General features: G+C 45.0%; 1 protein-coding gene across 8 annotated transcripts in view; it reads left to right on the top strand.

The window, feature by feature from the left end:
* The window catches only part of HDAC7 (histone deacetylase 7), a 225,291-nt gene that overhangs the window by 81,042 nt on the left and 118,756 nt on the right, over positions 1 to 25,493 (top strand). For 3 of the 8 annotated variants that reach the window (XM_072991255.2, XM_072991254.2, XM_072991260.2), the window contains exon 2: positions 3,884 to 3,979. The exons of 2 other annotated variants lie outside the window; for them this stretch is intronic. In XM_072991255.2, coding sequence (XP_072847356.2) covers positions 3,884 to 3,979 — 96 coding nt within the window. Of the gene's footprint in view, positions 1 to 3,264; positions 3,980 to 25,493 lie in introns of those variants that run through there. 3 more of the 8 variants (XM_072991259.2, XM_072991253.2, XM_072991252.2) reach the window with 3 other exon arrangements.

The raw sequence follows: 25,493 nt of genomic DNA, 5'->3' as shown, positions 1-25,493 counted from the left end.
AGGCTATGCAACTGGGAGCCCTCCAGATGCAGACTACATATCCCACCAGTGGTCAAGGGTTATGGATATTGTAATTCACAGATATTTACCAGGTATCAGGTTTTGTAGCTTCGGTCTAAACTGGTGGTTCCCAATCGTGGGCTCCCAGATGTTCATGGACTAAAGCTCTTAGAAGCCTTCACCATTAGCTGTGCTGGGCCAGAATTTCTGGTAGTTGTAGCTGAGGAACATCTGGGGACCCAGGATTGGGAACCACCGGTCTAAATTGATATGCACTGGCTCTGCAACATCTCCAGCAGGAGTTTTCACCAGCCCAACCTGGAAATGCAGTAGACTAAACATGGCCCCTTCTGTTTGCAAAATGGGTCTTTTCTACCAATGCATTATCACCCTTTGCTTTGTTTGCTTGATATTTAGCCCTGTTTTTGAGGGGGGGGATATAAAATGCAAATGCATTTTAAGCACTGGTGACCAGAGAGAGGAGAAGATAAGAAATACATATGTTTTAAGAGTGAGGGATACAAAGGTTGAAAAAGAGACTACCTCTTTCAGAGTGTGACGATCCTGGCAAAACAAAGCTGTTCAAGATTTGTAGTTGTACAGAGGAACATGTACCATCCAGCTTAAAAGCCTGTGTGTTTCTCGAAGCACAGTAGCTAACCTTGGTAAATAAGACATTTAATGAAATATATATTGCCTTGTGTATTGGGGAGTTTTTTTCAAGAGACTTTGACTACAACCCTTAACATCTAATTGTTGTTGTTTAGTCATTCATTAAGTCATGTCCGACTCTTCGTGATGCCATGGACCAGAGCATGCCAGGCCCTCCTGTCTTCCACTGCCTCCTGGAGTTTGATCAAATTCATGTTGGTAGCTTTGATGACACTGTCCAGCCATCTCATCCTCTGTCGTCCCCATCTTCTCTTGCCCTCACATTTTCCCAAAATCAGGGTATTTTCCAGGGAGATGGCCAAAGTATTGGAGCCTCAGCTTCAGGATCTGTCCTTCCAGTGAGCACTCAGGGTTGATTTCCTGCAAAATGGATAGGTTTGTTCTCCTCGCAGTCCAGGAGACTCTCAAGAGTCTCCTCCAGCCCCACAATTCCAAAGCATCAATTCTTTGGCAGTCAGCCTTCTTTATGGTCCAGCTCTCATTTCCATCAAACATCTAATACAGAATAGTTATTCCTACTTTTTGTTTTAATGTTGCTTTGTAGCGGGAGACATCCCCTTTTCCCAGCATATCTTGGAAGGTTGGATCCAGAGGAATACAGTGATGCCTTGCAAGACGAATGCCTCACGCAACAAAAAAACTCACAAGACGAAAGCATTTTGTGATTTTTTGGGGGGTGACTCGCAAGATAAATTTTTCTGTGGCCATGCTTCGCAAGACAAAAAAAATTATATATTTTTTGTTTTAAATCACACGATCGTTAGTACCGTGCCTCACAAGACAAAATTTTCACAATATGACATGACTCGCGGAACGAAGTAATTTCATCTTGCGAGTCATCACTATACAGTATTAAGATAGAACTAACATCATTATTAGTCCAGAGTAAAACCATGCCCATTAGGAGCTTTCATGGAAGCAACTACTCCCTTTGGAAGCAGACAATAACTGCTTATCTTCCAAAATTGATGAGGTGTGTTTAGGCTGGTAGAGTAGTTGTTGTTGTTTAGTTGTTAAGTTGTGTCCAACTCTTTGTGACCCCATGGACCAGAGCACACCAGGCCCTCCTGTTTTCCACTGCCTCCCGGAGTTGGGTCAAATTCATGTTGGTAGCTTTGGTAACACTGTCCAATCATCTCGTCCTCTGTCGTCCCCTTCTTCTCTTGAGTAGCAGAGTAGTACTGTAGGTTTAATTGTGTTTCTATGCTTGCAGTGAAGTGCAAAAGGATTCAGGCAAAAGGTACTCATTTTTCTGTTCTCGAAGGCTTATTTTTGTTTGTTATGTGTCATCAGGTTGCATCGAACTTACAGCAACCGTATACTGTAATTGCATTTTCAAGATATATAACATATCATGGAGTGGTGATGAGATGCCTTACCTGAAGCACAACATGGACAGAGGTGCAAACTCCCATAATTTATTGTATCTGTTATTGTTGTGACCTGTTATTTAGCATCGTGGACCGGCTGTTTGCTGTTGTTATTATACTGAATTTATTCTCTTGAGTTCTAGTGGAGCATGACTGGCAAGAGTTTTGACAGACGTCTAATTAAAAAAAGAATAAGAATACAGTAGTGTCTTGAGAATTCACTGCCATTTTGGTAATATGGGAGATAAAAGGTGTGAAAAGGTTGTTCAGCAAATATATGAACCCTACCCAGCCAGTATGGCGGATAGAGTGATGGATTTGAATCCTCCTTCCCCCTCAGCCATGGAAACTGGCGGGCAGGGGTGGCAATGGTAAAAATCACTCTTTAAATATCTCACCTTGAAAATCCTATTAGGGTCCCGGTACCTCGCATGTCACCTGAGGGTACATCACACAACCAGCATGGTCTGTTACCATTGAGCCGACTAAAATTTGAGGAAACTGCCTCAAGCAGCAAATACGGAGGGATGCAGAATAAGCGAGCTGAAAGGGTCACGTGCTGTTATGGCGGCTGTGTGATCTCCTGGGAACTATAGTCCCAAATGAATCCAGGCAGAGTTTCCCACAGATTAACGAGACTTTAATGAGCGAAGCCATGCCTAACGTGCTCCGTCGGTTTCCCCAGGGACCTCAAGCGCCTGACCTAGGCTGCCTAAATCCTGGGAGTGATTCCTTACTTCTGAGTTGACTGACCAGTTATTACAGTGCGCGTCCAGAGCCAACACTTCCCAAGTAAACGCGCTCGAAAGCACGCCGGCGCATTTCGGAAGCTTTGGGCTCCGACTCGGGACCTGTGCGTATGAGAATCGCGGTGCACGTGTTACTCGGCCAAAGCGACCCCCTCGGCTGATGCCTGCTGCGAGTCCAGGTTGGCGCCTCCCCTGCTTCAAAGGAGGGCCGTGCGCCGTGCGAGGGAGCGGTGCCTCCCGTCTGAAGGCGCGCCGCGGAACGCCGGGACCGTCGGCTGGGCTTTCGCCGGCCCCCCCCCGGTGTGTGGCGGGGACGCGGCTGGTGTTGTCGGTGTGTGTGTGTGTGTGTCGGCGGCGGGGCGGGGAAGGAGGCGGCGGCGGCGATCTCGGGCGGAGAGATCCCGGCAGCAGATGGAGCGCTTGAACCGCAAACTTTCCCCGCGCCTTGCCATTGGCCGAGGCTTGGCCAATCGCGAGCGCCCGTGCCGAACAATGCAACTTTCTCCCCTGCTCGCTCTCTCGCTCGCTCTCTCTTTTTCGGGTTGTGTGTTTTTTTGTGTGCGCGCGTGTGTTTTTTTTTTAACCTCCCTTTTCTCTCTCTCTCTCCTTCTCCTCCTCTGGCTCCTCTCCGGCTGCCCTTGTTCCTGGTTCGCCAGCTCCTCCCCTTTTCCTCTGGTTGCCCCGACCGCTTGCTTGTGAGCGGAGCCCAACGCCGGGCCGGGGGGCACAGGTGGATCCGCCTGGGCTGGTGATGGAGGGGACCGGCTTGCGCAGCTGAGGTCGCTTCTTCCCGGCAGGCGAGGCTGAACCGCATGGCCCCGCGGGCGGCGTTCGGGACTGGACCGCTCCTCGCTCCGCTTCCGAGGTTCGACGCTTGGCTGTGAGCTCCGCGGGAGAGCTAGACGGACTTTCTCCCCCCCTCCACCCGCGGGCGCCCTGCTCGGGGGGGGGGGTGAAGCAGCCGGCAGAAAAGCCCACCCATGCCAGGATTGCACCCAGCACTAGGCACCCCCACCACCAGCGGCGGCGGCGGCAGCACCACCAGCACCAGCACCGCCGCTCACGCCTCCGGTTCTTTTCTCTTCCCCGCAGATGGAATTAAAGGGCGAGCGGCCGAGGAGGAGAAGGGCGTGAGCCTGGTGGCCGGCGAGGGCGGGGGCGGCGGCGGCGGCGGCACCTCCAGCCAAGGTAAGGGAGCCCGGCGTGGCGACCGATGGGAAGCAGGCAGGGCAGGAGCGAGGGGGACCAGTCGAGATCGGCTCGGCCGGTTGGCGTCCCGGAGCCAAAGAGCCGCGGCGGGTGGAGCAGGAGGGGAGACTCGCCGGGGGGCTAGAAAGGGAAACGCCGGGGAGGGCGAGGGCGAGGCCGGAAGGAAGCGGGATTGTGCGCTTTTGTTTGCTTGGCGTTTGCATCCCCCCCCCGCGCCGCCGTCGCTGCGTCGCGATCCTGGGCCTTCTGTGTGTGTGTGTGTGTGTGAAAGAGAGAGAGAAGGGGACACCAAAGCGAGGGAGTGGGTTAGGGAAGGGGGATGGGGGGGGTCAGACGGCGGCTTTCGGCGCCCGGGAGCGGCCAGAAGGCCTGGAGCCGCTCGGAGGACAGCGGGAGGAAGGCTGCGCTGCGGAAGGAAGGAAGGAAGGAAGCCCCCTCCCGGTTTGCGCGGAAGGTGCCGCAAAGCCCATCGCGCGGTGGCTTGGATGGGGAGGGAAGTCGGTTTCAAACTCGGCGGGGTTTCACTTGCCAAAATTAGCAGATGAATAAATAGGAGTGAAAAAGAAAAAGAGGAAAGAAGGGAACGAGAAAAAAACTCAAGAGAAACCGTCGCTGCCCCTGTTCTCCCGGCCTGACGGTTCTTCCTTCCTTCCTTCCTCCCCTTCCCCTTCTTAGGCCAGGCTACGGAGACCTTTGCAAGGGTGGTGGTGGTGGTGTTAGTCTCAGGCGGGAAACACTTTGTGGAATCAGGTTCCACCTGAAAGACCAATCAACTCTAATGCATCTTTCCTGTACAGGAAAGGTCATGGAAGGTAGAATGTGTCAGCCTTCATGGTTCCACAAGATTCCTTGTCTTTTGTGTTATGTAGAGTCACTTAGTCTTGCACTGCATTTTTTTGGTAGATAGTCCTGTTATGGTCAGTATTATTATCTTCTGATCCACAAAACCCTAATGAATATTGACCAGAGGACTCTGGCATTGCTGTGCCATATTGGCTTGGCTTGCTGGCTTGAGTCACCTGGAACCATAGGCTCATTCTTGTAGTATTTTAGTGTTCCAGACCAAAAGATCAAACACTGTCAGCGAACTTCAGCCACAGTGCCTTTTTTTTACAACTTTGATTCTCTCCCACTTATAACAGGATTTGTGTATTTATGGCACACTGTGATTCAGATCATGGCTGGTAGGTTGTGCTATTAGTTGATGCTTGCCTTGAGTGGATCATCTGCTAGACGCTTTGGTGCTACAGTTGCTTTAACCAGCCATGTCCAATCCAGCAGCCTCTGAAGTGGGTAGGAATACCAATCTCATGCTCCCCAGCCATTGGAGTCCTGGGTGGTTGGGATGATGGGCAATGTCATAGCATGCCTGGAAGATATCAGATTGGGAACACTTAATATCTGTCTGTTTCATGCCCTTCGGGCAAATCTGGTATGGATTGCCATGTTTGCTCAGCCATCAGTTGGGTCTGTGGGCGTGGCAGGGGACACAGTACTCTGAATAGCAAGATGTACTTGTTCAGGAGGTCCTAGATATATATGGTTGGCAGGTGTACATCTTCACATATTGCCTGTTTGGCATTGTAGAAGTGGCTCCTAACCTTGACTCCCCAGATGTTACATCACAACTTAGCCATCTGGGGCTTCAAAGTTCAGGACACCTTGCTTTCAGAGCTGCAGAGGGTCAAGAAAAGATGGGACTGTTCTTTGCTCTTTGACTGACTGCTATAACTTAATCTCCTCTCCTGGATAGTAAGACAGACCAGGCTCCATGAAAACCCTGACCATCTTTGTCTCAGGTGATCAAAGGGAAACATGCTCCTTCAGTGAGAAAGTTTCATTGCCTTCTGTCTTTTCCAGTTTTCTTGACAAATGTTGCAAGGTTGAGGAGTCTTCTATACATCCACAGAGGCTCCAAGTCAGAAATGTGTTGAAAATCCTAGTGGTTTTATGGATGGCTCACACAGTGCTAGACTGGCAGAAGACCAGTGTCCCATCTTCATTCATTCACCCTTAGTTTTCTTTGAACTGGCTTGCTGGGCTCACCAGATGGAGGTTTGTGGTGTGTATGTGACTGGGCTCTGGCCAATCTTGCTCTGATCCTTACTGTGGTCCTGGAGAAGAAAAAGTCATCACACTTCAGCCTTTGCTCGGGAGTATGCACACCGCATGCCTGAGGGAAAGAAAACAGGATGCTTTGTTAGATCGTTGTCATGGCTTCTCAAGTGGGATCTGTTTGCGTTGGCTGAGGGTCTCTTTGCACTTGCTAAGTGGCTACAAAGATCAGGATCCTCAGCAATGTCAAGAGGGCCTCTTGATAGGAACAGGAGCATTGGAGGGCCTGCAGTTGAGCAATACTGCTGATAACATTAATGAGGGGAGGTTGCTTTTCACATGCTAGGCTATGACTATGTTTGTGCTTCTGCTGTGCCAGTGTGTTCGATATGGATACCTCCAAAAGAAGGGTGGATACCCCCAAGTGGCGGCATGTGCCAAGCAGTCCACGCCCTATGCAACTGTGGGTTCTTGTTGCACAGAGCTTATGCATGCAAGCAAGTATTTACACTGACATACTGTACAGTATAACCATTTGCTGAATATGAGGATGGCCATGGGAGCAGTACTAAGGTTCTGCTCCACCTTAGTGCTGTTTGTAGTATTCCAATGTATGGCAAGGGCTTAAGTCAGGAGTGCTAAAGAGGTGGCCCTCCAGATTATTTTGCAACTACACTTCCCATGATCCCCAGCTATTGGCTATGTTGGCCAAGGCTAATGGGAGTTGCAGTCTGATGACATCAGGATGGACACAAATTGTCAATTTCTGGCTTAGGCTTTTTAATTGTTACCCTTCCTATGATTCCAGCAACAGAGGTCCTGCTTTGGCAATACACCTTGTTAAAAAAAAGAGGGGGGCATCTAGCTGAGAGGTAGAACTGTATGTATGCTTTAACTTAAATGCTTTGTGTTTAGGAGATCCTAGGGTTCTTTGGGTGGTTAACATAGTTAAAAGACAATATTTATAACTAAAACCAGTGAGTATAAAGAGGCATCTTACATTATTAAATGGCAATATTAAAGCTAATATAAAAAGTTAATTTCCCAACATCTTTTGTTAAAAGAACTTCTGGTAATGCGATTTAGAATGATGTCAGTCTTAAACTCAGTTGAAGCAATTTCTGTGTGCAGGATTGTGCAGGTCTATTTTGTAACTAATATAGGTCAGCTTCACATGTTTATGCATGTGTGTGTATACACACACACACATGTGTTTGCACACATATACATGCATTCACATATGGATCAGCTTTCCCAATGAAACATTTATTATAATGTGAAAACCTTCAACAGAAGATTGTATTTTTCTTCTTTTGTATGCAGTGTTGTTGAACTCTACCTTGTGCAGGAGCCGGAGCACAAAGGGATAGGTAGAAACATTGGGAATACTTTAATTTGCTTTGATCTATTGTTGTTCCTAATTGTAATAACACATCACTGTGTTTGAGGGGTTCCATCCTCTTCTCCAGTTGAACTGTAGAACTTCTTATGGCTTCTTGATGAAAAGAATGCAGGAGCCAAGGAGTTGGCTCAGACCAAAGACTTACCTAGTTTAGCATTCTGTTTTCATTCCTGGCAACCCACATGTATCTGAGAAACCCACAGTAAAGTTGTGAATGCAACAGTCCTGGCCTATTATTGTTTTATGGTCACAGATATTCTGAATAGGTATACAGCTCGTCACTCATTTCTTTCTCTACTTGAGAGTGAGAAATTGCTTTCTTTTCCTCTCCCCTGCTGGAGCACAAGGTATTTTCTGTTAATCTTGAGTGATGCTTTTCTGTGACTGAGTTTTGTGTAAAATAGTGCTGGTTGTGCCAAGTTCTGCAGTCTGTTGCTTTGGTCTGGGAACTTGGGAAAAAAAAAACACAGCAGAAGCCGGTGAGGGGTTGTTTGAATCTTTTTAATCCATCACCCAGTCCTTCCGTGCTTGCCCTGCATGCCTTGAATCTCCAAGAGAGGGGATTGTTGTTTGCACAGACATAGCTTGTACAAGTGGCAAAAACCTGAGACCAAAGAACACATTGAATGTCTTGTCCTTGCTCTAAAGGTGAGGTGTCTTTGAGGGCTTTAAAAGTGTTAACTGAGGTATCTAGCCCTGTCCTGATGAACTAAATCAATGAGAACAAGGAATTTAGCCAGCATTCTTCCCATTCCTAATTCTGAGGCATGCAGTTTTTGACTCTGTAGATGGCATGTGGCCATTGTGATAGCTTTTATTCTCCATGAAGTTGTTCTTTTTTTGGTTCTGCATTGTTTTAAGCTCTGCAGTTACTTTGAATCTGTTTTTGGTGTTGGTTTTGTTTACCATTTTTAGCGTGGTATTTGTTTGATAAAGATATGTTAGTATTTGTTTACTTATTCTTTTTAGCTTTGAAGTATAGTCTTTTGATGATGTAAGCTGCCTTGGCTCCTTTTAAAGAAGAAAAGCAGGATAGATAAATAAAGAGAGAGAGAGAGGGAGAGAGAGTAGTTTGCAAAGCTCATTCTGTGTGAACCTTACTGCACTTTGTGGATAATTTGCACTCTCCTCAAATTAAATCGCACTCTCCTCAAAAATTCAGTGCTTCCACTTGAAATGAGAGATCCTTTAAAAAACTGGATTTTTTTGTTGAGGGGGGTTGTTTTTGTTTTTGGTATGTTGGCAAGAACACACTGGGCAAGCCCATATTTATGGTTTCAGGCCCAACAGGCAGGTTTGACCTGTTGGCTATCTTGGATACAGGTGATGTTGACCTGTGTCCTGTTTTGATTTGTTTACATCTCTTAAGAGTTTTACTGTGCAGTCCTACACACGTCTGCTCAGAGGAAGTTCAGCTCGCTGGGACTTGCTTTCAAGTATGTGAATATAGGACTGCAACCTTAAACTGCAAGATATTGAACCTTGAGATGAATTCATAACACCCAGGCATAGAATTCCCTTTTCACTTTCCCATTTGATCTTGATTCCCAAGGATGCTCATATCCTTAAAGGTTTTAGAGAAGGGAGACTTCCACTAGCAGCAGCTTTTGCCTCTTCCCAGAAGTAGAGTTTAACAAATCTCATCGGGGGGGGGGGGAGAATCATCTTGATAACCTATCTTTGAACATGCAGAAGGAGCTTTCACCCTGCTTGCTAAAAGTCCCAGACGTTGTGCTTCTTGCATTGCCACCTCATTCCAAACTTTTCCCTATTTTGATCAAATAATGTGTGTGCATTCCGGACTCAAACGAGTGTCCCAAGATGGATCTTAGCAGCCCCACTGTGAATTTACCCCACCTCCCTTCTGGGAATAAACATAAGAAAGAGAGCATTTGACTTATTTGGGCACAGTGGGGTTTTTTTGTGTGTGGGGGGGATACGTTTGTTTGGTTTGTAATTTCTTGTTAAAGTATTTTATGCTTTGATGTTTGTGCTGTCATCTTTGCAATAAAGAAGGTCTCCAGTTCAATCCGTAGTATCTTCAAGTAAAGCTAAGAAACTCTCCTGCTTTCTGTCAGGCAGTGTCTAGACACTTGGTTGAGCAGTCTGGCTTGGTAAAAAGCAACTTCTTTTAGCCAAGGACCTTCATGTTCAAGACTTTGCTAGACAACTATTTTGCCACCCTAATAGCAGCTGCTGCTTCAGACTTACAAAGTGTTAATGATATGCTGCGTTCAGTGCCATAATTTTCTGAACAAATATATAGCTAAGGGGCACCTCTTTTTTTCCTGTTAATTTCATCCATGGGCAAAAATTACAGCAATCTGCTTCTGGTGATGGGATATTTTTTGTTTATGTTTTGATTCCGTGTGCCAAGGAGTCTTATTTATATACTTCACATTGTGTTGTTATGTTTCCAGGTCTCATGACATAGCCATTGCATCCAGAGATCTGCAGGCTTAATATGGGGCCCACCCCAGATAGCTCACTCCTTCTGTCACCTGCCTGCCTGTGGTACGTTGTCTGAAGCTTCTTTATAGGAAAACCCTTTATTGCCATCTTTTACTTGGCTCAGTGAAGTGACTCATCAGTCTTTAAAGACACTTGACTGAAATGCAAAATGTCCTTTCCTTATAAAAGCAGGACAGTTTAGTGGCCTTTCTCCCCTACAAGCCTGACTGTTGAAGATACTTCCCTGTGTTAGTCCTGTCACAAGTGCATGATGGTGATTTGGGAGAAAGAAGGCTCAATAATGGAGGATGTTTTTAGGGTCACCATGAACCAGAGATACGACTTGCGCGCATATGTTGCAGCGGCCACAATGAAGTTAAGCAGGTTTGGAGCTGGCTAGTTCTTGGATAAGTGACCACTTGGGACCTCTGTACAACTGGACTGAGGATCCTTTGGTTTTTCAGATGATTCTGAGTTTCAGCTCCTGCAGTCTTTTACCATTGGTGATGCTAGAAGCTGCCTAGAGTGGTCGTAAGACCAGATGGGCGGGATAAGAAATAAATAAATAAATAAATAGATAGATAGATAGATAGATAGATAGATAGATAGATAGATAGATAGATAGATAAAAAATGCTTTGCGAAGCTTCTGGAAGCATATGTCCAAAAACATCTGGGGGTCCAGAGATTCCCTAACCCCTGTTATATATGTTGCCTTGATGGAAGGAAAGTAGGCTATTATGTTGCTGATAAACAGATGGGTAAATCAGTGCCCCAAAAGGATGGAAGGGAAGGGTGAATCTTTGTAACTCTTGGACTTCTTGGTCACTGCCTAATCGTCCTTGAGCAATGCACCCAATCAGGCAACTGGCTCTTTGCATGTGGCTTGCTGTCCATCAGGAGATCGGCAACAAAAGGCTTATCCCCTGGACCAGTCACTCTTTTTCCAGCCTGAACTACATCCCAGGGTTTTTGGGAGATAAAATGGGGAAGAGGAGACCCATGTAAGTTGCCTGGAGCAAACGGTGAAATGGTGAGATAGAATGATTGCAGTCTACCTGGGTTTCTAAGCCAGATCACCCAAGGGTTCTGCTGCTCCAAGTGTGTTCCTTACTCTGTCTTTGATGTAAAAACACCAATTTATTTATGTGTGTGGAATTTAAATATCTGTCATGTGGAGCTGCTTCAAATGTGTAAATGGGATAGATGTGTGCCCTGGGTGTGTATCCCTTATGTTTGGCTGTATTACACATGTTTCTGTCTGTGATTTTTTTTTCCCTGAGAGACTGAGGAATTCCATTGTCATGGTGATTCTGGGAGGAAAGTGCGTCAGAAGCTCTGGCTTAGCGTGTTATGTCTCGCGGGACTAGGATCTCACAGTTTCTTATGATGTAGAGTCGGTTCAAGATCAGAAGGAACTTCTGCACTCTATAGGTAACCAAGATAATAATGCCTAAATGAGCAGAAATATGCCAAAGCAGCACAGAAGGATGGCTGAAACAACGGAAATCTTATAGCTTTCCTCTTGGTCATCATTTTAAGGCCGTTTTGATGTTAATAACTTCAGTGTGTGTGGGTTTGTCTTTTCTGCATGGTGAGGCGTTGAGGAATTGCTGGCTTTTTGAAACCTCTGTTTTTATCATGGGTACCTTTTTTTCCTTTAAAGAACCTATATTTTTTTAAGCATCCAAGCAATGCTTTAATGGAAATATCTTGTGAGAGGAGTGCTGGGGTTTTATAGTTGACAACCCCTTGCCCTTTGGGATGGTTCACACATGCACACTGATCCTGTATGACATCAGTGAGGTTGCCACTTGCCTGTAACATGTCTTGTTAGCATCTGTGGGTATCGTTTGAAATGAGCTGCTTGCAGATGTAAACAGGAGCAGCTCGATCTCGAAGGATCTGCAGCTAATGATGGCTTCCTCTGTGTGTGTGTGTGTGTGTACCACTGATCCAGAAGTTTTCCTCTCCAAATCAGTCCTGTTTATCAAATGTTTGTTTGTTTTAATTTTCAGTTATTACCGCTTGCCAGTCTTCCATTAGGAAATTCAAGGCAACCTACATTAGGATTACCAGTCTGGGGGCCACTGTATAGAGTAAATATTTTGCACACATCATATCCAATAGAATAACATCCAGTGACTTGGAAAGAGAAACTTGTGGCTCTCTAGGTGCTGGTGAACCAAAACTCCCATAGTTCCTGACCATTAATTATCCTGGCTGGGAGAGATGGAAGTCCCATGAACATCTGGAGAGCCACATCCTGGGAGATCTGCTACATACCATAGTGCAGTGGTCCCCAACCTTGGGCCTCCAGATCTTCTTGGACTACAACTCCCAGAAGCCTTCACCACCACCTTTGCTGGCCAGGATTTCTGGGAGTTGAAGTCCAAGAACATCTGGAGGCCCAAGGTTGGGGACCACTGCCATAGTAGACTAAGTGAATGAATAATTTGACCTAGTCAAAAGCAATTTTTGTGCATCCATCCAGGCACAGGCCAATCCTAGATCTGCTAAGCTTGCATCATGTGCCTGCTGACTCTGCTCTGGAATTAGCTGCATAACCATGTCATTCAGCCTTCAGCTGTTGTTCCTCAGTGTGATGGGCTTTTATTGCACAAATAGAGTGATAAAACTGTTATCGGACTCTGTCATTTCAGATGACAAAGTTGTGGAAATCACAATAATACTGAATCCTCTGCTGTATGTAGGGTGGATTTGATGTAAATCATATTTACATCAAATAGATTTTTTTAATTTACTGTGGCTGTATATTAAATAATGTTATTGTGCAAAAATATTCTAAGGGGAAAAACACATTGAGACACTCACAGACCAGTTGGTTAACTACAGTGGTACCTCGACTTACGACCATACCTACTTATGACCATTTCAAGTTACAACCAGCTCCGGCCGTAAAATTTTGCTTCATCTTGCGGCTGGAGCGTCCAGTTATGAACACAAAAAGGCGGAAAATTCAAATTTCTAACTGTAGGTGGTGAAGAGGCTGCTTCTTTGTAGCTCTTTCATTCCAGCAGTTAGAGAGTGTACGATTGGAGGAGGCTGCCACGTAAGGTAAGGTGCTGTTTTCTGCTTTTTAAAAAACTGTTCTGGCTGGGTTTTACAGCATAGTTTTGGGCTGGAGGGGTATGTTTCTGTGCTGTCTTGTTTTTTGGCAATTTTTTTTACAGCCCCAGCACCTTGCGATGGGGCATGCTCCTATGTTTATTTTTAGTTTGGTTTGTGGTGTTTTTTTTTTTTTTTTGCCAGTCCCAGTGCCTTTGGGGCTTGCCTTGCTGTTAATTTTTTTATTTTTTATTTTTTAAAAAAAGCCCCAGCGACGAAGCTTGCCTTGCTGTTTATTTTTGGTTGTTTTTTTTAAGCCCCAGCGATGGAGCTTGCTTTGCTGTTTATTTTCTTTCTTTCTTTTTAGCCCCAGCGCCTTCCGAACGGACTTGCTGTGTGCTTTTTTTTTATTTTAATTTTTTTGGCCAGAACAGATTAATTGTGTTCCAATGCATTTCAGTGGGAAATGGTGCTTCGACTTATGACCATTTCGAGTTACGTCCATCTTCTGGAACAGATTATGGTCATAAGTCAAGGCACCACTGTACTAGCCTTGTAATTCCCCTTATCTATCTTAAACATCAATTCTAGGTATAGTCAGATGTGGTTTATTATGCAGGATAGGTAATTACTTGCATCAGTTTGCCCTGAAACGATCTTTTACATTAGCGGAGATGCCTGTGTTTTGATCTCACATTATTCTGTGGATTGAGAACATTTAACAACACTTTCAACATTATGGAGCATGGCACTTGAGCGTCAGTGTTGTATAGCTGTTGATCTGGACATTTGGTTATATTTTACTTAAGTACAGATTTATTTATTTCTTGAAAATACTCTCATTGTATCAGGTACAATAAGCCTGACAGTTGCAGTTTTAGAAGAGGTAGCCGTTGTAGTCTGTGCTAGCGTATCAGGCAGAAACAAAATAAATTAAAAAATTGAGAAGATAAAAACATTGCGGCACCTTAAAGATTAACTGCTATAGTTTAAACGTGAGCTTTCGTGGACAAGTCTGGACAGGTCTGAAGAAGTGGACTTGTCCATGAAAGATCACATTAAATTATAGCAGTTGGTCTTTAAGGTGCTACAATGTTTGTATTTTGTTTTTGCCTGACAACCCTAACAATGTTTCTGAGGCATGTGAGATGTTTCAGGAGTGGCTTACCATTGCCACCTGAAAGTGAGATTCCACGACCAAGTAAAATTTGAATTCAGGTCCCACTGGCTCTCAAAAAATGCTGTGCTTGTGTTTTATGGTGTTTTTTAAATGCAGTTAGGAAATAAAGCAGTTCAGACTGAGGCGTGAGCACATATGTTTGTATGGCTGCCCTCCCACCATGGAAAAGCATGCAAGCTTATGATTTCCCCCACCTGCAGTCAAAAGTGGAACACTTTTTTCCACCTCAGTTGCAGTTTTGTGTGAACAGGTCTTCTCATGATAATCGTACATAACAACCGCAAAGTGCTCCCATGTTTTGAAAGTGCTGTACAGACATCTACCTAATTTTAATCCTCCAAACAAATGACTAAGGTACATCGGCATGATTAACTTCCATAATGCAGATCCTGAGCCAACTGAGGCTGAAGGAGGGCAGCTTACCTAAGGACGATGGGGAAAGTGAGATTTGCACCAATGACTTGCTGTTCCATGATGCAGTCCACGAGCAATTGTGCAGTGCTGGCTCTGATTTTCATCCTCTCCTGTTTTATCTCTGATATCTGTTAGTTTGAAAAGATTGGTGTCAGATGAACGGGTACTTATGGAGGCTCTTTGTGACTTTTGCCCACCCTGCATCTGGAGTGGAAAACAGAAGCTAAAACCTGCAAATGGGATGATGGATGCTCATTCTCTCAAGAGCAGTCCAGCAGATACATTGAGGAGAGGTGCTAACTCATACCAGCAGAGATCCACATTCTCCTGTCACCTGAGGCAGGGAGAGCAGCATCCCTGTTGCTTTCTCCCTCTTCTCTCCCTCGTTCCACCTGCTCCTTCTTTTTACTATCCTCCTCATTTTGCCTTGTCTGCTCCTGTCTTTCAAGAAGTGCCCACCTGGCCTGGCCAGCTCTGCAGAAGATTATGCTGGCCACTTTGTGTGACTGGCACTTCTATACATAGGGGAAAGATTGGCAGTGTGGATAAAGAGCTATGGCAGGTATGCAAGTGAACAAGAGAAGAAGTCAGTGAATCAGGAGGAGGGAGATGATGATGATGGGGGGGTGAGTGTGTGTGAATGAAGCTAAAGACGTGAGAGTTGGGGGAAGCAATGCATTGTGCCACACCTGACATTGCTCTGCCTCCTGAGGGGGTTGCTTCCCTCTGTGTGGTGGAAGAACCAACCCCTGACCTCCACACACACACGCACACGTTAAGGCCATTGTGGAATATTAGAGCAAAAGATGTATATCCTTGTGATTTTAGACTCCATCTCCGAGAATTCCCTGGGCAGGCATGGCGACGCCTCTAGTCATAATCTGGCTGAATCAGAGCAGAAGTCCATTTGACCCCACAGAGGCCAGCCATTGAGGGGGTCCACAAGCATGACTGGCTGGCTGGATAACTCAGTGGTTGAGATATCTGGCTGCAGTGTCTTCCATTGTGTCTCCTGTGAGCAGGGCCAGCGAGCGTGGCCTTGGGCAAGCTGCACAATCCGCAGAAGCCTCCAGAAGAAAGGAATGATAATCACATCTGAGTATCCTCCACCTGGAACACCCTGAAAATGGTCACCATAAGTCAGAATTGATTTGAGAGCACATTATTATTATTATTATTATTATTATTATTATTATTATTATTATTATTATTATTATTATTATTATTATTATTATTATTATTATTATTATTATTATTATTATTATCATCATCATCATCATCATCATCATCATCATCATCATCATCATCATCATCATCATCATCATCATGATACAAGTCCTTAAATGCCAACCTAAGTCATTTGTGCATCCAAGCGGCAAGAGGAAATCCACTGTTACAGTTTGCCAAACAGAAGCAACCCCCATCCCTTCCCATCCCGACATGTTCACCTAGCATCTTATTGAAGAATCCCTGCTTCCTTGTGAGAAGAAGATTTATTAAAGGAGAAAATAGATAACATCAGGGGCTAGGCTCAGTCATCCATAGGTTCCTTTCCAGCTCTGCAGTTCTAAGATGCCACAGGTTTTATAGCCCTCCCTTGCAAGATCGGAGTGAAAGGGAGAGATGGAAACTGACCGTTCTAAGCTGGGCTCTTGAGTTAGCCTGAGCCGGCACTGAGGCCCTCTTGCCCTGGTCACTGCCTTGCTTAAAAAGCATGTCTACCCTAAAATGTGAGCTCCATTCTGTTCCTTGGCAGGTAGTTTGAGATGGCAAGTATTCCTAGTTGGTCAAATGCTTGAAAAAAACTACTCTAACTCCCCACACCTTGACCTTGCTCTGTCCCTGGAAGATACCACAACATTTCCAGTCTTTACACCAAAAAGCATACAGTGAGAGGGAAGCAGTGCATGACCCACATACTCCCCCCCCCCACTGCTGATCACTGGTACAGCTGTTATAGTAAGTGGGGTAAAGATGAAAAAATCCTACATGCAAAATTGTTGTTGGTTCAGGGAGGGGGTTGCTCAGCTTTCTTTAGTATGCCCTCTGCTGCAGGATCAAAACTAAAAATTATTGTCAGCTGTTAATTTGCTCTTCTGCATGGCTTGCCCCTTCACGTCTATCCCTCCCCCATCTAAGATGTTTCTTCCTTTCTTTCTTATACAGATCTCATATTAAAACTTATAAATAGGAGCAATATTCAAAGCTCAGTTAAGACAACAGAATAGAACAATTCCCTTTTTAAAATCCCCTCGGTCAAGCAGTCATTTAAACCAGTGGTTCTTAACCTTTGTTACTCGGATGTTTTTGAACTTCAACTCCCAGAAACCCCAGTCAGGACAGCTGGTGGTGAAGGCTTCTGGGAGTTGCAGTCCAAAACTCCTGAGTAACCCAAGGTTAAGAACCAGTGATTTAAACCAGTGGTTCTTAACCTTGGGTTACTCAGGTGTTTTTGGACTGCAACTCCCAGAAGCCTTCACCACCAACTCTGCTGGCTGGGGTTTCTGGGAGTTGCAGTTCAAAAACACCTGAGTAACCCAAGGTTAAGAACCACTGATTTAAAGAAAAGCCTGCCTGAACAGAAAGGTCTTCTTTGTCTGCTTGCAGAAAGGTAGCAAATATGAGGCCAGTTTGATCTCCTATGGGAGAGGGTGGAATTTTTGGATTACAGTTCCCAGTATCTTAGAATGGTTAGGGTGACTAAGGAGAAAAAGATGAAAAAGTACAAGTTTTTTGATCTTTGTCCCTTGTCCCTCCGGTCTTCTGCTTGGAACACAGTTGGCTGCTGTGAAATCCTTGGTCCGGCTAGGGTTAATGCGCAACCAGTCTGCTGCACCCAGCCCTTCAAGGTGTGCTTGAGAATTTTCCAAGAACCATTAGCAGCTGGGCAGCTGGGCTCCAGAAGCTATTTATAGTTCTGGATAATAGATCAGAAAGCCACCTGAGCCTGCCAGCTGCCTTTTACAGGGCAGTCTTTGAATGTTCTTTCAGGGCAGCATCGGATTGCATAACAAACAGTCACTTAAATAATAATAACAACAACAATAAAAAGGAGGCAGTAATACAAGCAGTTCCTGGTAGACCAGTGCAAGCTTGGTAAATTGCTGTTATAAACTGAAGAAATGGCTTTTGAAGACAGCTGTGGAGTCTATTATTCCCGAGGTACAGAATTCCAATATTAGGGTAGTTTGATTCCCATATCTAGGTTGTTGGGTTTTGTTTTTTCCAGAGTAGGCAGCTAAGGATGAAAATCTTGGCAAGTCTGTGGGTGTTCTCTGCCAGCTTATTTTATTTATTATTTTATTTATTTGAAATATTTTTACCCAGCCTTTCTCCTGGAAAAGGACCCAAGGCGGCTTACAGACATAATACTTAAATCTAAAAGCAGTAAATTATTCAAAAATTAAAAAGAATTAAATAAACATCATATTTAAAATGTTAAGGAAAAAAAGCATTACTAAAACTGATTTACAAGCAACAGAAATACAAATTGTCCTGTTTCAAAACCTCTCCTAAACAGCCAATTGCTAAGGGAAAGCCTGCCTGAAGAGAAAGGTCTTTGCCTGCTTGCAGAAGGACAGCAGAGACGGGGCCGACCTGGCCTCCTATGGGAGGGCTTTCCATCGTCTGGGAGCAACGATGGAAAAAACCCTCTCCTGGGTCCCCACCAAACACTTATAGTGTACAGTGGGGTCTTGACTTGAGAACTTAATCCGTATTGGAAGGCGGTTCTCAAGTCAAAAAGTCTGTAAGTCAAGTCTCCATTGACCTACAGTGCATTGAAAACCAATTAATCCCGTAACAGGCCGTTTTTGTTCCATTTTGGTTTTTTTCTGGTCTGTAAGTCAATTCTCAGGCTGCAAATCAAACCTAAATTTTGCGGCCAGAGAAGTCTGTAACTCAAAAAGTCTGTAAGTCAAGCCGTCTGTAAGTCAATGTACAGTAAGTATAATGTAATAGGGCTTTCCATGTGAATGAGATATTTAAGAAATGGTTTTATTATTGCCACCCCTCCTCTATGACTTTCCATAACTGAAGGGGGATTCAAACCCATCTCTCCAGAGTCTGGTCCATTGCTCTGTACACTGTGTTTCAGCTCATCTTGACAACTGGATGACAGTATTTGCCGTAGTCACTTGCCAGTCAATACCAGACATGGTTTTAGCCTTGAGATTACACCTAGGGGAAACTGGGTCTTCTGGCTCCCGTCACTCCCCAATCAGCTGGGTCAGTACTCCGGCACAGTGGGAATTCTGTTCCAGTGACATGTGGACAGCTATAGGTTGCCTGCTTCTGACCTTTAGAAGTTAGGGTCCAAGTGTGTCTTTTCTTTACACTCAAATCGTGTGCTTCACAGCCTTCTTGGAAAAATAATTTATAAAGAAAATGTCTAGAAATATTAAATAACTCAGGACTGTGTTTTCATTTGATATCTGAATTGGGCTTTAGGGAAAAAATTATCTTGGACTATCAGTTGCTCTGTTTTTAAATGTGTTTTTGTTTGCCATTTCAAATATAGTACTTTTTAAATTTTGTATATTAATGCTTGTATGCTTACAGTTTTTGGCTTTAAAATATTGTCTTTGAATTCCTTAGTAGGCTTGGGTCCTTCTAAGGAAAAAGGCAAGGTAAAACATTTTAAATAAATAAAATAAATATGCTAGAATCAGAATTGACTTGATGTGATGACGAGAATGATATACCAGAGTGGAGAGCTATTGGGCTGGTTATAGATTTTTTGTTGTTGTTGTTTTGCTTTGTGCACATAGCCAGGATAGAGAGCAGAGCTTACACAGTGTAGCTGTTTTAGCTCTTATGGATCAGTAGCATCATTGGCCCAGGTGATGTCCAAAAGGCCTCTGGCTGGCACACAGGGCACCTTTCCCTGCTCTGTATAGGTCAGACCTTCCTGGTGAGGTGTGAGGGCAACTGTTAGGAGGACCTGTATGAGATCTATCGAAAAACAGACGTTGGAGATTGGTGGTGGGAAATCCCCAGCCCTGTAATTCCCATCAGTTGCCAGCTAATGTGACCAGAAAAGGTTACAGATGTCCAAACAGCAAGGGTTTATGCTATATGTGTGGTAATCCCAAACCTCTGAAGCATCAAAGGTTCCGCAGAACTATGATAGATGACGCTTGTGGCTGTTTGAAATTGAGGAAGTTTAACAGCCAGTGAAAAGTTAGGACTGATGAATGGAGAAAGAATGATATACTGAGGCCATACCTAACTGACCTATGGTAGGATGATGCTCTCAGTCCTGGAGCATCTTCCAGTGAATAGTTAGTCATCCGTGTCCTCAGTACAGTATGTCTTCATCCGCTTGTCTTAAAAAGAACTTCTCAAGTTTTGGGTAGTTCTTAATTTCCTGCTCCTTTCTTATTGTATGCATTTATGCCAAGCAGGTAAACTGATCGAGTTATTCTTTTGATCTGAAATTTAGGGGTGATTCCATTATCTGTACTAGTCTTTAAACCAATGCAGGTAAACACCCACCCACTTTTGTTGAATCTGGCAGACAGCCTGAAGCCCTAACAGTGCACTCAGATGTGTAGACAGTGGCAGCCACTGATGCTGTTGCTGGAAACAGGGAAACAAGCAATTCAGAGATAGAAATTGGACGGGGGGCATTCTGTAGTATTCTGTAGGAGAGAGGATACACACACAATCCTATCCCTGAGGCTGCTATGCCCCCCTCCCTCTCATGGCTACTTCTTTTTGCTGTCTGCAGAGAGTTGAATGAAGGGAATTCTGGAAAAGTGAGAGAGATTTCATTGCCACTATTACCAATGCTGCTGTTTTAACGTATGCCTTACACCCAGAACACTGTGGGAGTCACAGGTAAAGAACTTAAGGTATCACAGCAAGTTGAGGAGGAAGCAGGCTTATTAAACACATGAAACTACCTAATAGGCTTGTGGTCTGACGAGCTCAGGAACATTGCTTTGCGGGACAAGCAGTCCCATGAGGCTTCTAATTGGAATAATTCCCAGATCCTTTGGGATGTTCTGCATGCAATGCATAGCTGCTGTCTATTGCTGATCTTTTTTGCTTTGATTACCTGATAGCCAGTTCTTGAAAGCAGAATTCACCATTCCATTACATGTTCATCGATTTGGTCCCTCCTTAACAGAAGGAGGTTTGTGTTGCCTGCTGCAGTTGTTGTTTTATGTTGTCCCTTACAACTTATGGCAACTCTAATAGGGCTTTTGAGGTATGTGAGATGTGTAAGGAATGTTTCACTTTGCCATCCCTCGTGAGTTTCCACTGCTGAGCAGGAATCTGAAGCCTGCTCTCCTGAGTCCTGTGCCAGCACTGTGTCTGCTATGCTACTCTGTCTCCTACACCACACTTTGCAGTTAGCAGAATCTAAATCAAATATGGAAAACCTATCGGTGGATTCCCGTAATCGCAGAGCATCGTCTCTGTTGACTGTTGGGACCTGAGTTCCTGCAATCTATGCACTGTAGCAATTGAGGGATTGGACTAGAGTTTGATGACCTAAGATAGCAGCCCCTCTTGAGCCATGAAATGCATTAAGTGACCTTTGGTCAGCCTTGCTGTCTTAGTCTGGCCTGCCTCACAGGATTGCTGTGAGGATAAAAAACAGATGAGGGAAAAAATTACATGTGTCCTTGAGCTCGGTGGAGGGTGGAGTGCAGTGTAAGGTTCTCTTCCTGGCGTGTGTAAAAAAATGTGCCCTATCCCAGTGGGCTGGTTTGTGAAGTTCTTTCTCCCCTTTGGCATTGAAGGTTTTGCTTTCAGCATTCTGGGTTCTGACAGGATGGAAAGGATGACCCAGAGATACATGGCACTTGGAGTTGTGCATAGAATACAGCCGTCTAAGACCAACAGGTTTCAGAGAGGGGTGCTTTTCCCTTGACAATTTAAGAATGAAACAAATGGTCATGTTTATCTCATGTATGAGTAGTGTCCGCAAATCATGTTTGTGCCGCACGCTTACCCAAGAGCATCCCCCCCCGTCTCCGAAGCAATGCACGTTGCACATGGCGTTCCTCCCCACATCCTGTTACAGCATCCCTCTTCCACTCTCCAAGCATGCCAGGGCCCAGATACGTGTGATTTCGTGGATGGCAGTCTATTCTTAGCCTGCTGGTTAGTTGAGCAAGTCACGTTGCCCAACGACAGTCATGAGTTCAAGACTTTCAGAGGGTGGGGAGGGGAAGGGAGATAAGAATAACAACTGTAAACAGAGTGAGGGGGGAGATTAAGATGCCTAATTCCAGACCAGATGTTCTAAATTCATAACAATCCAGCTCATTCAACTAGAGAGCTATAAATTATGGGATTGTGTATATGTTACAGAGGCTTTTGGGTCCTCTTTGGGACAGGGAGGAATTTTATGGAGTTCTCTCTCTCTCTCTCTCTCTCTCTCTCTCTCTCTTGTGTCTAGCTGCCATTCCTGGCTCCAGCAAGGGGCAACTGCAAGATGCGTGCCTAATAGTTAGCATGTGTTCAATCTCCATTCATCTCACTTACCAGTCTTTAAGATGTATAATTGTCTCATTCTTCCAAATTGCTTGGTATTGCATGGTATTCCTCTACAAGGTGGGTTAGGCTGAAAGACAGTGACAAGCCTGAGGTCACACCGTGAATTTATGGCCAAGTGGGGATTCAAACTGAGATCAGCCCAGTCAAAGTCTTCCAGATGTGTTGGATTCCAACTTCTTGTCATCTCGCCACTGGCCACGCTGGCTGGGGCCGATAGGAGTCATAACCTAAACCATCTATAAGGCACCCTATGGGGGAAGGCTTCCCCACCCGCACCACCACCCCGACTCCCAAACCTTCTTTCCCAGCACAAGTTTCGTCACCCCTGTTTTGAGTTGATTTTGCTCTGTTTTCAGCTGTGTGTCACAAATGTGCGGTGCCTCTATGTGTTTTCTCCCCCACCGTCCGCCCCACACTGTCCTGTCTTTGGGGCATTTATAATCAAATGGAATTAGTTTATAAGTGCCGTTCTTGTTTCTCTTACTAATGTTGCAGCTGTTCCTCAGCTGTATGTCTGAACTGACCTAAGATATTTTTACTGCCTGAGGCAAACGGTAAAATAACTCCACACAATCACGCAGACCCCTAAATTCAATTGAACAAACTGGACTGACAGTTGAATCTTACTTCAACAATAACCGCGGGCCAGTGCCTTCCCTTGACTGGGCATCTGGTTTAGGGTCAGCCGTGTGTGGCACACACAGTTACATCCTCCAAACAGAGAGAAACAATCCAAGGCCTTGAGAGGCATGGTTGCATGCTTGTTAGAACTGACCACCAACCATCAGCCGCCTGTTTTGGGTGTGCCTCATTTTGCCTAATGGTAGGGCTGTATTACGGCCTGGCATGAGAAAAAGCCTCATTCATGAACAGCAACCAGGAGTTCCCAAGGAGTTCTGTGTTCCTGAGGAGGATGGCTTTTGTTTTCTCTGCCTGACTCGCTCGCTGTCCTGTCTGTGCATCCTTGGAGTAGGCCTGGCCACAGCATAATCCCTTCCTGTCTTTTTATTTTTTATTTTTTGGGTGCCTTTTGTACCTCTGCATGCCAAGGTATTAAGGTATCTGCAGAAAGTCTGACTAATTAACATAGAAACATCAAAGATGTGGATTCCTGTGAGGGAAGGAAGGATCAGGTCTTACTCGGAAACCCTCTTCTTGCAGTTGGAATTGGCTATAGCGCAGCTTGGGAAAGTGACTCTTTGATCAGCATCAGGGAGTTTATGATCCGAAAAAGGTCACATTTCCCAAACTCTGGATTTTAAGAGTAAAGTATTACCTCCAGCCCAATTTTGGCGGTGGCACTAGCAGTCGGGGATTTTACATAAGCTATCATAAGCTGGTTGTGTGGTTTTATTTCCACCTTTATAAGTTGCCTGGAGCTTTCTTGAGTAGACAGGAAAATAAACTGAGTAAATCTTACCTATGTTTACACTACAGAGAGACTCCTTTCATTGCTGCATTTAATACAAATTACTATATTCTTTAAAGAATAATCATTGTTGTTTAACAAAAAGAAACCAAACTTTCCTGTGGGCATTCTATGATCTCCCACACCCTTAGGAAAGCAACAGAATCTGATGGAATCTTTCTGTTTATTGTGTTGTTGTTTTTTAACTGCAAGCAGATAGAAAATAAGGCTTTGATATATTTTTTTGATTTTTTTTTTTTTTGCCTACCAGAACTAAAGTGGGGAAATCCATTGCCCTGCCAAAAGCCGGCAAGTGAAGAAAGATTGCTGTCTTCCTCCAGGCTCATAAGAGAAGCCTGCTCAAACCTCTAATCATTTTTATTTCTAACAACAAAGCAGAGATCTTTGCCATCACCCTGGAGTGTAGCGGTTGAATGTAGTGGTTAGAGGCGGTGTGGAGAGCCATTTCCAAAAAATAATAATAAATGGGACCACATTTCCTTAGTGGAAATCGGTGGGGTGTGTTTGAGATTTATTTAATTGAAGCCTTGAATCTATCACTCTATTCTATAACTGAGTAGCTTGATGGTTAAGGTATCTGGCTGCAGAGCCAGAGATTGGTAGGTCAATTCCCCATTGTGTCTCCTTGATAGGGGCTGGACTCTATGATCCATAGTGTTCCTTTCAGCTTTGCAATTTTCTAAGATGATGTTGATGACAATCTGTTCATGCAAACAACCATGGTGTTAGTGTTAGCATTAATTGCATTATAGTGAGGGAGAGGAATTCTAATGGCCCTAGGGGTTAGATTGCCAGGCCTCCCCCAAAGTAAGCTGGAGGACTAGAGGACATCATCACGTGGTGAAACTTTCCCAAAGCTTCTCCTCTTTTTCTGACATCACCTGGCCTTTATGCTCTTGCCCTCCCCGGAGTCCGTTTTCCTTCTCTATGCAGAACTGCATGGAAACCCACCCCCACTCTCTGGGATCACTAACAGGATTTCATGAAGCAGGTGGAGGAGGTTAGTGACGGGATCCCACTAGAGATGGGCACGAACCCTGGTGCTGTGTGATCCCTTCCCTTGCCTCCTCAGTCAGTAACCTACTCACTATTTGGAGCATGCTCCCTTCCTCCTCCTCCTCTTCAGCTGTTCTACCAGTCCCTGGCAGGAGCACGGATTTGCCTGTCCTGCCTCCTCCTCCTCTGAGTGGGGCAATCAGCCAAGGAGGCAGGGCAGGGAAATCAGTGCCCCTGCCAGAGACTGGTTGAACAGCCAAAGAGGAGGCGGAGAGGAGCATGCGCTGGCTGGTGAGTGGGAGATCCAGCTGGGGAGGCGAGGGAAAGAAACATGCTGTACCTGTGGTGCCTCGTGCATGGACAAAGCACGAATCTCTGAAACATGGTTTGTTCCCATCTCATGATCCCGCTGTTACCTCTGCTCAGTGATGGGCGATCAGTCTCCCTGCATCCTTCACTTTCCAGTGGGAAGGGACATAAGGAGCCTTCCTCACACAAGGGGGTACAGTTGTATCGGAGAGGAGAAGCATTCCTTAGACTCTTCAGGCTGATCCCGACCCTCTGTGAAGCGAATGGGGCTCCCATGATAGAACATTCCCTCCTCTGTGTTGTAGAGGCATTGTGAAAATAAGGAAAGGAGTCAAAGGGGTGGGGGGGGAATTGTATGCTGTCTAAAGGATCTTGCAGGTAAGGTGCAGTAAAAATCCAATACATGCAAATTGTTCAGTGGCATGATTTGAATGACTCTGCTTATTTTAATGTTGCAGCCCTTATTTCGTGCAAGGGTGGGCAACTTTTAGCCCTTCAGATGTTGTCCAGTTTCCATCAGCCCCAGCCATCGTGATCAATGATTAAGAATGATGGGACTTGTAGTCTCCCAATATCTGGAATACTGTAGGCCCCCATTCCCTGATCTAGTTGAAGGGTGAGTGCTCTGCTAGCCTCCATGTGTTCGGGATCCCTAGACACATCAGCTGGTATTGCCC

The sequence above is a fragment of the Pogona vitticeps genome, chromosome 2 (assembly GCF_051106095.1).
Source record: "Pogona vitticeps strain Pit_001003342236 chromosome 2, PviZW2.1, whole genome shotgun sequence".
NCBI lineage: Eukaryota > Metazoa > Chordata > Lepidosauria > Squamata > Agamidae > Pogona > Pogona vitticeps.
Note: the sequence above shows the minus strand (reverse complement) of the source record. Positions and strands in the feature narration are given on the sequence as shown.